A 12410-nucleotide genomic window follows, 5' to 3' on the forward strand; every position below is an offset into this window, starting at 1 on the left:
AAATAGGAATGTAGAGAAGATTCTGAAAATTTATTTATTTGTTTTTATATGATTGAAGATTTCATGGAAGGTAGTAGTAGTAGTAGTGGCACATGATGCAAGAAAGCAAGTGTAGGAGCTTATGCAGCATCAGCCAAAAAAAAAAAAAAAAAAAAAAATCACACCATTCCCTCCAAATACTTGTCCAGTTCCTCCTTAAATTTATTTAACCTATCAACTTCCACAACGACAGATGGAAGTTTGTTCCAGCAATTAACCACCCGCTGGCTAAAGGCAAATTTCCGCACATCTATTCTACATCTGTCCTTTCTTAATTTGAACTTATGTCCCCGTAGGTTCGTAATCTGAACAAGTGGAAGGATCCCATCAGAATTCAGCGTGCTCAACCCATTCAAGGCCTTATAGACCTCAATCAGATCACCGCGCAGGTGCCTAGTCTCCAGCCACTGCAATTTGCAGAACTTAAGCCTCTCTTGGTAAGAGAATCCCTTCATTCCCCTCACCAATCGTGTTGCTCTTCTCTGTACATGCTCAAGCAAATCTACATCCTTCCTAAAATGAGGCCTCCAGACCTGTACGCAGTACTCAAGGCGTGGCCTGACCATTGCCTTATACAGAGGGACAATCACCTCCTTTTCCCTGCTAGCAAAATTCCTATATATCATTGACAAAACCCCATGACCCGCCCTAGCAGCCTGTCTGCACTGCTCAGAAAACTTCATATCTGACTGCACAATTACTCTCAGGTCTTTTTCATTTTCTACCACCTTAAGTGTAGTACCACACAGTTGGTACGTTTCTCTGGGGTTACTTCTCCCCATATGCAGTACTTTGCATTTGTCAAGGTTGAACTTCAGTTGCCACTTCTTAGCCCATCTGCCCAAATTATCTAGATCCTGTTGCAGTAGCACACTGCCATTACTGTCATTAACAACCCTGCCAACCTTTGTGTCATCTGCAAACTTCGACACTAAGCCTGATATACCTTCATCAATATCATTGATAAATACACAAAACAACAGTGGACCCAACACCGAACCCTGTGGGACTCCACTAATAACATTAGTCCACGAAGAGCAGCACCCATTGATTACCACCCTCTGTCTTCTCCCACTTAACCTTCCTTTTATCCATTGTAGCAACTTACCCTTAATACCATTCTGCTCCAATTTGTACAGTAGTCTTCCATGCGCAACAGTGTCAAAAGCTTTCCTGAAATCCAAGTATATGATATCAAAATTATTTTTTGCATCCAGTTCCTTTGTGACCACATCATAATAACCAATCAAATTTGTCAGACAAGACTTTCCCTTAACAAACCCATGCTGTGTTTGAATTATTGCTGCAGTCTTGTCTAGATGATTCTGCAATGCATCTTTAACCAGTGATTCCATTATTTTACCCGGAACAGAAGTTAAACTAACTGGTCTGTAATTACTCGTGTCACCCTTCGATCCACCTTTGTGAATTGGGGACACATTTGCACATCTCCAGTCCGTGGGAACCTCCCCTGAGTCCAAGGATGCTCTCATAATTATGGCTAAGGGTTTGCTTAGTTGCTTTGCCGCCTCCTTTAAAATAACTGGATAGATCCCATCCACCCCAGGTGCCTTTCTTATGTTTAACTTCAAGAATTTCTCCTCCACTTTGCTCTCAGTTATTACAAAATCATTAAGCACACTGCTACAATTTGATAACCTTCTTCCATTTTCAAACTGTAATGATTCCTCACGTGTGAATGTAGATGCAAAATACTCATTCAGTTTGTTTGCTATCTGAGCAGGATCATCAACAGTCGAACCATCGATGTCAAGTGGACCAATCATATTAATCCCCTTCCTTTTAGAGTTTATATAAGTAAAGAAATCCTTGCTGTTTTTCTTAGCATCTTTTGCCAAAGATTTCTCGTAATCCGCCTTCGCCTGCCGAACCTCCTTTGTGACCTGATTACAGACTAGCTTATATCTACCACAGGCTTCTGCGTCACCTGATAATTTATATGCATCCCATGCATTTTTCTTGTCTGTCACGAGTTTCATTAGTTCATTTGATAACCATTTAGGCCTAAACCTTGAACGATATTTCTTAATCGGTATATAAAGTCTAGTAGCTTCCACGATTAATTCCTTGAATGCTTCCCACTTAGAATTTACTGTTTGTAACATTGTCAGTTGATCCCACTGTACAGAATTTAAAAACTGTCTGAGACCACTGTACTCCCCTTTACGGAAGCAAAAACCCTTTCCTTTACCCCTGACGGTAGTTACCTCTTTGAGTAAATCCCACTTCAGCACACTGTGATCACTGCCACCTAGTGGTTCCTTTATCTGCAAATTCTTAATACACGAATGATCACTGCTGATAACTAGATCAAGAGTTTTACTTTCTCTGGTTGCCTCTCGAACATGCTGCTGCAGAAAACAATCATCCAATAAATCCACAAAAGTCTGACTAGTGTGTGAGTGACCAACCCACAAGTTCCAGTCAATATCTGGGAAGTTAAAATCCCCCATTATAAGACATTCTGATTTACTGGCCCACTCTATTTCTCTGTACAATTGTTCATTGTACTCATTCAAGTCATTAGGCCTATAACACACTCCTACTCTTATTTTTCCTTTCGCAGTGCTTATCTCACACCAAACTGACTCAACAGAGCACTGTTCATCTATATTAACTGGGTGCACTTCCTTTGATTTTATGTTTTTCTTAATTAACAGCATAACACCCCCTCCCTTTCTGTCCTGTCTATCCTTTCTGTACACATTGTACTCCCCAAATTTCAGTTCTGCATTCCTTATATCTTTGTGACACCACATCTCTGCTATCCCAACAATATCTGCCTTTGATGTCTTGACCAACACTTCAAATTCATCAAATTTATTTACTATACTTCTAGCATTGGTATACATGCAAGCATACATGCTCCTATGCCTATTCCTTGTTACCCTAACACATCCCATATACCCAACTATTCCATGATGACTGCCATCCGTCCCTGAAACCCCCAACACCCCTCGCTCCAGGTCGCTTCTTATTCTAATAGAAGTTGTGCAAGAATCGCCTTCACCTCTGCCTGCGGTTACTGTTAAACTATTAGTCTTTGTATCCCCCAAAACTAGCAGTTTTCCGACCCACCTAACACTGCCTCGATAGCATCAGCAAATATTCTTGCACCCTTTCTATTTAAGTGTATCCCATCCCTGTAGAAGCAATCTCTCCTGTTAACAAGTACAGTCCAGGCTGAAAAATATTCTACCCCTTGAGCCTTGCACAATCTTTCCAGGGCCGAATTGATCGACAAGGCTCTCATCATGTACTCCCTCCTATCGTGTCTGGGCAGAATTGCAGACACTTTCAAATTCAACCCTATTTCACGGCTTTTTTTCAACAGTGACCTGTACTTGTTGAGTAATTCCGCCGGTCTCCTACTCTTAATATCATTAGTGCCAACGTGTACAACTATATCACCTTTTGTGCCCTTGAAAGATGATATCCGCTCTACAACGTCATCAACCTTTGCCCCTGGCAGACATACCCTGGTCCTGTTCCACCTATCCTTTTTACAAAGGATAGGTGGAACAGGTTGTTATGGTGAAACACATTTCACCATAACAACGTAAAAACTCACAATTCCAGCTATTGGTATTATTGCAAATGCAATAAGATCAAGTTTACTACCTGTTTATAATTAGATTGCACTAACAGAAAAGCTCAATAAACCGGGAACTGCATGTTTTTATTGTTTTATGGTAGTGACCTCCAGAAATGTATCCTCTACTCACACTTCACGAAATTTCTGTTTGAACTGAAAAATGTGAGCTCCTGAAAGCATGAGTCAGCCTACAATATTTTGTGAATACAGCAAATGACAATAGTGTGTCTCTGACCAATACAACTACAGTAAATGGGAAATATAGCTCACACATTTGACATTTTTTAAGCTTCGTAAACTTGTATGTATTCCTGTGCAGGTTGCTATGTTCAGCTTGCTTCCGAGTTTTGTGTTCACCTGATGTTATTCAAAGACAAAATCGCACATGAGCCAATGCAAAAATCATGTTATACCCTCATTGTTCCCTAATATATCACATTGGAGCAAATTTACGTTGCTAAAATGTTTTTGCCATCATTGCATCACTTGGGTACCTACCCACTCACTGACGAAGGGCCAAATAGCCCTGAAACAGTGCTGTCTGGGTGGTGGTACCTATCCGAGAATAAGTAACACTAGTCTTCTCCTTAGGTGAAGCGTTACTTATTCGAAGTAGTGCAATATCATGGCAACAATATGAGATATAACCTAAAACGATGCCACCTTAAAAATTTTCTGTTTATTCAGAAATGGCTGTGTATTATGATGCTAAGCACTTTATATACATAGTCTAAAATTCAGTTCTCAAAACCCAAATGGTGCATTATTCTTAAAGTCAGATTAAAACAGAATACTTAACTTACAGACAGCAAAGCATTTAGCCAGAATATTCATTCTCCAGCCTTTTCCTCCTTTTTTTTTTTTTTTGTCTCTCTAAGTCCTTTTTTAAAGCTTTTGTTTTTAGTGTCAGTTAATTTCTAAGTAATGTTGAGTCAAAAAAAATTTAAACATCTAAATGAAATTTTACTGACCTAGTGAGGAAGATTGAAACATAGCTATCCAAGACTATTACCACCACACTACAGTTTAGGACAGATCATACTGCCAAAATATTGCAAATCAAGCAGTTTGTAGTTGTGAGGGGGTAAAAGTAAGATAAGTATTGTGTTTTTTTTTTCTTTTCAGTTATTAGTTTATTTTTAAACTCAAGTATGGAACTTCTGCTGATTGCATGCAGAATTACTACAACTAAATACTAATTTGTACTTTATTTTCAGTGTCTCTAGTAGTCATCATGTTTGAACTAACTGGAAATGTAAATTATATTCTCCCACTTATGGCTACAATTATGGCAAGTAAGTGGGTTGGAGATGCCCTAGGTAATAAAGGAATGTATCCTTTTAATAATAGGTTATTATAATAATAATAATTTCTGCTTCTAATCTGGGGAATACTGTTCACTGGAGGATCCCACTCTGTACTCTTTGTGTGACTACTTACCTGATCACCAACAGAAACAGGTTTCACATGGCTGATAGAGTTCTCCCTGGGAAAATGCTGAAAGGTGCAGTCACCAGATGTAGACTGTAAATTCACTACCAACAGGAAGTTGGTAGTGAATTTCCAAAAAATCTTACACCCAAGACCTGTTCTTTTGTGTTAATCGAGCCAGCTCTATAAATTTAGCCTTACCCCTCCTGGTCATACTTTTTACCAACTTTTTTACTGCAGTCTAATCCATTACTCCAATTTGTCCCACAGGTGTTCAGTGGGGTTGAGTTCTGGGCTACAAGTTGGCCAGTTCAACTATTTAATGTTAGTTAAATAGTTAAACCTCTAAAAAAAATCATATTGTAAATAACGTAACTGAATGAGCTCTTGTAACTTACTAAATATTACAGCATTCCCTGTTTAGAATGTACTGAAGAGAATGTTTTAATTTTCCTAAGCAACTCTATACTAACTTACTATTTACTAACCCTATTAACACCTGATGGGGAGGATACTAGATATCTTGATGTCAGCTTCCTTCTTGCCTTATTTCTTCAATATGTAAATCCTCTGGCCATCTTTATGGCTCTTAAGGGAACTTTGCCTTTGTGTATATGCTTTGCCGTTTGTATCTATATATACTTGCCAATAAAGATTTATTTATTTATTTATTTATTTATAGACAATAACATTAAATAGTTGAACTGGCCAACTTGTAGCCCAGAACTCAACCCCACTGAACACCTGTGGGACAAATTGGAGTATTGGATTAGACTGCAGTCAAAAAGTTGGTAAAAAGTATGACCAGGAGGGGTAAGGGTGTCGTACAGGCCAAAGGTAGCTCTGCTGTGCATTATGTTTTTGAGTTAAAAGCCCTCTTTACAACTACTTATGTGTATATCCAAATACTTTCAATCACATAATGTATGTCCACAAAAGAAAAATAACACCTGTATTCAGGTTGCTACTTCTATCTTGCAATTGACAGCTGCAGTTGCATCAACAAAGTTTTAAAAAAAATTCTTGGTTTAGTGCTGTCATCATTCAACTCTGTAAAAACCCAGTGGGTACACAGATCATTGTGGTAATACAAATCAGTCCTTGTGGATTACCAGCCATCTAGTTTCTGTTTTCTTGCAGGATAACCTATTTCTGTTAGATCTTTAGCTCTAGTTAGAATGGCCCTCTTTCTTTTAATGCTAGATTGACACTATTGATCTGCCTTCCTCTTGGTCTGCCTCTGAGACTGCTACCATTCATTTTTGCTTTAGATATCTGTTTAGTTAACCTACCTTCCTCCATTCATTCTGCAGGCCAGTGTACAAAATATTGACACATTTGTATCATCAATTAAAACCGAACTATTAGTTGAATTTTGTTTAAAGTTGGCAGTATTCAACAAGTTTCTGAAAAATCACAGCAAAATAGCAGAGTAGTCATCCCACAAAATTGCAGGTGGTAGATGACTCATCAACCGGTGAGTCATCTACCACCACTTTGCTTATTGGAGGCTTGAAGTGGTGAAACTCATGTTTAGTCTCTAGAGCAAAGTTTCCGGCAAACCCCCCAATACTTCTCTTTCAACCCATGCATGGTACTAAGTACTATAGGTTTTGATACCTTTCATGTTTGGGGTTTTCATTAAAAAAAAAAAAAAAATCAGTTGGAAGGCTACAGTTGTTTTTTGAACCAAAACAGTGTCAGTGGTATACAGAAAGTTTTTTTTTTTTTTTTTTTTTAATTCATTGGCTACCTGCATGAAACATGATACTTCAATTTACCCTGGCAGTTTGAAGAGGAAGGCTGTATAAAAGAATGAAATGACCTCATACAGCCACTATTCATTTTGTAGAAAATGTTGAAACCCACTTGAGTTGCAATATAGCATTGTCCAGGAAAGTTCGCAAGAAAAGTAGCCCCATAGACATCCTTATAAAATTACAGTGCTGGGCAAGGCACTGTAATTTTGCAAGTTGTGTTGGATTTTTTGTGCACTGTTTTTGGCTCTTGCATATTGTCATACCATTATCCTGATCATCACAGCTGTAATTTTGACCACCTCTAAGTCAGACTTGAATCCACGTGACATTCTTGTGGAAAGAGTTCTTCACAGGAAATCTACTATATTCATGAACTAGAGAACCACAATTGTTCATTTTTATCTCAGAAGTGAAAACAACATGTCATATCATTGCAAATGCATACACCTTTAAGAACTTGATTATTAAAATGAAGGCCATATTGAATGTCTAGTAAAACAGAATGATTTCTGAGGATCTGACATGAAAATTCACTACAGTTGTAATATAATTATTGAATAAACAAGTTTCTTAGGAAACGTTTAAATGTTAGCATTTAAAACACTATCCTTTATATGCCTATACCACCTTAAGTTTGCTTCATTTACCTTTGATTGGATATTTGTTATTCCAAGAATTTTTTTATTTCCTTATTTGTAATATGGTCTTACTGTTGCTTCAAGTTCCATGCTAGTTTTCATTTGTTTTTAAAACTCATTTCCGAAGAATTCTAATTTGATTATTTCTTTCATAATGATACTATTTTTTCCTCCAGTTTTCAGCACATCAGGTCTAATTTCATACTTATCTGCTGCTTTCCTTTACTTGGTAATTTTCATTTTTTCCCCAACATTTTAATCTTTTCCTCTTCTCCAGTGAAGTCTTCAGCAAATTTGTTTAATAAATGACCAAAGCATTTATTCTATACTTCTAAAATATCTTTCATTCCTGTTTTGCACTCATTTTTAATTATCTTAGTAATGGTTTTTCTTCTGTCCTAATTTCAATTAAACATTCATGTTATGGTTTGAAGTCTGCATATATATATATATATATAACCATATAAATTAGAATAAAGATTAAAATAAAAATAATAAAGCATTGCCAGCAGTACGGCAAGACAAGAGCGAAAAAGCGAAATTATAACTAAATTCAAATCAAACAAAAAAGGAAGAGACGGGTAACAAGAGTAAAAATATTGCAGCAGAAACTCTAAATATACGAATAATAATTCTTTGTAATTTAAAAGTCAATATTATTTAAATATATGTATAATTTTATATATATATACTGATACGAAAATGCAATAGTGTATTTAATGTTAGATATAAATAATAAATTATATCAGAACCGATTAATGCCATCTGTATGAGATTGAACATTAAATCTGTCTGTAAATATATATGGTAGTAGTTGAATCTACCTCAAAGGTGAGGTATAAGTAGGTCGGTATAGTGTAGAACCATTGTAGCCTGTGATACGCCATAACCCATCAAAACATGAAGACCTATGCACGCGCCAATGGAAACTGGAAAAAATAATAATATATACACATGCAACATATATGAATTATTAACATGTTAATTGTAGGTAAGTAGATACGTTGAAAGGGACTTTATCGAGGGCTAACCCTTTCAATGTATCAACCATAATTAACGAGCTATCCGTTTGTTATCATCATCCAGTCCAACAATTTCCAAATGATAGTAAAAAGTATACATAAGTGTTGTATGTATTATACATACCTACATACAACAATGAGTTGTATACCACATTTATGTATACTTTTTACTATCTTTCGAAATGATTTCCAATTTAATGCCATAGACTTAACTAATTGGAGTTTCAATATCTCCAAACGGATACACAGAAATATTATAGTCATGCAATGTATTAGAAGAACCAACACATGCAGCAAGGTAGATTATATTATAGATACACTTAACAATTTCAGATTAAAATTAATAAACAACGGATTCCCACACGGCATCATTAAAATATACCTACATAAAGCTATTTTGGCAACCCTTAATCAAAGACATAACAATAACATTAACCCACAGCTTATTATCAATAAAGTTTTGAACGGCACTTACGCCACTTAAATTTGGTGGTTACATTTTGTGGTGTCATCATGATGACATTCTTACAATTGGCTGAGCATGTATATACATGTATATAGTAGGTACTACCCATGGGGTATGTTACATATAGCTTACACTCATTGAAAAAGTCGTACCTATATTTACTCCATGAGCAGGAAAATATTCTTAGCATACTCTACTTTTTACTTCAAGAACCATCTATTAGTTTACATAATAAAACTACAGAGGGCACCACATACTAATGAATTAATTGAAATAAAAAGCGGCAATTTAGAAATTTTAATGATTTTAACTACAGACACCAGTAGGTGCTCGAGTCTGCTATTGCCGTATATATATACACCACACACGCGCTTTTATTCGGTCTTTCTAACTGTCTGACTACACGTGGTAAGTCATATCTTTATAGATATCTTAGACACTTCTTATGCTTGCTAGCTTTTCGTACCTAATGAAAAACCAGGATCCCTTACTATAAGGGACGGGAAGTTACGCTCCCAGTTTAATTCTAAGTAATCTTATGCATTGCTTTTCCTATGCTGACCTTGCTTTCTACTGTAAAAACTCTTACTTTTCATACCTCATGAACTATTAGAGTAATTCGAGGGGGATTGAGGTACTATAGCTATACTCTACTCTACCACCGTTCACCTTCTGTTAGCTCATGCTATCTTTTTTATTTAATAATTTAAAAGCTAAACTCTTACCACACATATATAAGTATAACAGTGGATGGATCTCATTCTTAGTAATACTAACTATTAATTTTGTAAATTAGCTATCCGTCGGGCTAAATGTCATCATGCCAGTCAATGGCAAAATTTTATCATGCTTTATTATAATACATTGATAACCTTAACATCCTAATAAAGTTTATATTTTCGGGTATGCCCCCTTGGGTATCAACTTTTTGGAACTCATTTTTGTATACCACATTTCTGTATACTTTTTACTATCATTTGGAAATTGTTGGACTGGATGATGATAACAGAAACAGATAGCTCATTAATTATGGTTGATACATTGAAAGGGTTAGCCCTCGATAAAGTCCCTTTCAACGTATCTTCTTACCTATAATTAACATGTTAATAATTCGTATATGTTGCATGTGTATATATTATTATTTTTTCCAGTTTCCGTTGGCACGTACATAGGTCTTCATGTTTTGATGGGTTATGGTGTATCACAGGCTACAATGGTTCTACACTATACTGACCTACATATACCTCACCTCACCTTCGAGGTACATTTAACTACTCCCACATATATATACAGACAGATTTAATGTTTAATCTCACACAGATGGCATTAATCGGTTTTGATATAATTTATTACTTATATCTAACATTAAATACACTATTGCATTTTTGTATCAGTGTGTGTGTGTGTACACACACACACACACACACAATAAATTTAGTTTTTCTAGAATAAGAAAAAGGGAAAAATATGTATTATTATACCTACCAAGTATTTTGAATTTTTCAGAAATTGTCTGCATTATGATTTTACAGAAATTTACTTTTCTTTGGGATTTCAATTTGTAATATAAATACATTTTTCAAATATGAACCTGCAGAATTTATCAGCACAAGTTTTAAAGCCATTGTATGGCTCTACTCATCTTTATCTCAGAGTACAGTTTATGCTGAGCATGTGGTTTAGTATTGCTTTCATCATTATATTCCTTTGTCTCCATGTTTCCCATGTAGTTTCCTTGTGTATCTGACTAGTTTTCCCTACTTACGGAACATGAGCACGAGTTGTTTTCTTTAGTAGCATTATACACAGGTAAATTGCAGTGGGGAAAGGTGAATATAAGTGCTTTGACCTGCTTAGAGCAAAATCTATCTTTAATTTCATAAAATAATACAGATAAGATAATTCTCAGTAGTGGCAGGGTACTTACTGTACCACGAGGGCGCCTTTGTAGCCAGGTGGGCAGGAGCAGCAGTGCATAGCACACGCTTCTTGATTAGACCGGGATTCGAGCCTGTGACCACCAAATACAAAGGATGCAGAAAGGTTAGGGAATGACACCGTATATCCCCGGAGCAATATGGCCTTAGTTGCTAATGCTCCTAAAAACCAAATAACAAACAACTGTACCACGAAACATCTGACAAGGCTTATTACATTGCAAAGATAGCAGCTGTCACTGAAAAAGTGGTACAGGAAGTACCATGACATATCTGAGAATTATCTGTATTCTTGTAAGAAATTAAGGCCAGATTATACTACTCAGCTTGAAATGCTTAAATTCATTTCCCAGAATATGGATGTCCTGCAGTAATAGGAAACAGTTACCATGTAAAGTCTATTTTGGTCCCACATTACAATTTCCCTTTACCACAAATGAAAAGCTAAAGGATTAGATTGAAGCACATGGTCTGCATAAATTATTTTGAAAATTTAATCATGTTTACTAATCATACTGAGCTAAGTAACATAAATATTTAGTTTTAGATTTGGTTTATTAAATGTTAGTTTATTTAATATTCACATGATTATTTAAAATGGATTATAATACTGATTGGAACTTCAGTTTTTATTATATTCCCTCTCTTCTTTAATACATTCCCTATGCTATAAAATTTAATAAACAAATGACGTGTACTGATATCTTTAACATTGTTTAGATATGATGGTCATATTCAGCTAAATGAATATCCATATTTAGATCACAAAAAGGAATTCACAGAGACAACCACAGCTGCTGACCTCTTGGACTGCAGGTAATATATTTTCCTTTTTACGGTTAAAAAGGAGTTATAAGAGGATATGTTTCCTTTTTAAGTTTTATAGGATATTTATAAAATTTAAGTATTTCAATAAATGTGCAAGTTAACAAAAATATCTGATGTTTCTACATTGAATGACATCCTTGCTAACATTAACAGACTAGACCTTGGTAAAACTGTGCATTTGCCTTCCCCTACACTAAAGTTGCATATTTTTTAATCTGAATGTTATTAAAAAAAATCATTCACTTCAAGGCAAAGCGACTGGCAGGCATTTTGCTTAGTATCAGTCATATTGTCTTCTAGTTCTTGTGAAGCCAGAATCTGCTTAACTTGTGGACCAATAGATATGGCACCTTTCACTTTTGCATCAGACAATTTTAGAAATAGATTTTATAAGCTGGAATGTTACATTTGAGGATCTCATGTTTTAACAAATTGTTTAACCAGTCCAACCTTGATATGGAGCAGATGCAAAACTTTTTTTTTCTTGGAGCCAAGGGATTATGTACTAGATTGTGTGTGCCAGGCTACTGCTCAATTTTGGCAGACCACTGTCTTCAGTAGTGCTGATCTATAGCACTGCTGCCCCAGGGGTTGAGAAAGCAGGGAACTTAAGTGCAACTGCCTGGCAAACCCAGAAGGAACCATATAAATGGATGTCCACATAGACATCCCA

At 35.9% G+C, this 12410-nt stretch overlaps 1 protein-coding gene across 4 annotated transcripts in view; it reads left to right on the forward strand.

The window, feature by feature from the left end:
- LOC150090786 (H(+)/Cl(-) exchange transporter 5-like) overlaps positions 1–12410 on the forward strand; it is a 202800-nt gene that overhangs the window by 161173 nt on the left and 29217 nt on the right. For all 4 annotated transcript variants that reach the window (XM_090372676.1, XM_090372686.1, XM_090372695.1 and 1 more), the window contains 2 exons: positions 4873–4987; positions 11630–11725. In XM_090372676.1, the coding sequence (XP_090228802.1) occupies positions 4873–4987; positions 11630–11725 (211 nt within the window). The remainder of the gene's footprint in view (positions 1–4872; positions 4988–11629; positions 11726–12410) is intronic.

The sequence above is a fragment of the Mastigoproctus giganteus genome, chromosome 1 (genome assembly GCF_048544385.1).
Source record: "Mastigoproctus giganteus isolate SK-2022 chromosome 1, ASM4854438v1, whole genome shotgun sequence".
NCBI lineage: Eukaryota > Metazoa > Arthropoda > Arachnida > Uropygi > Thelyphonidae > Mastigoproctus > Mastigoproctus giganteus.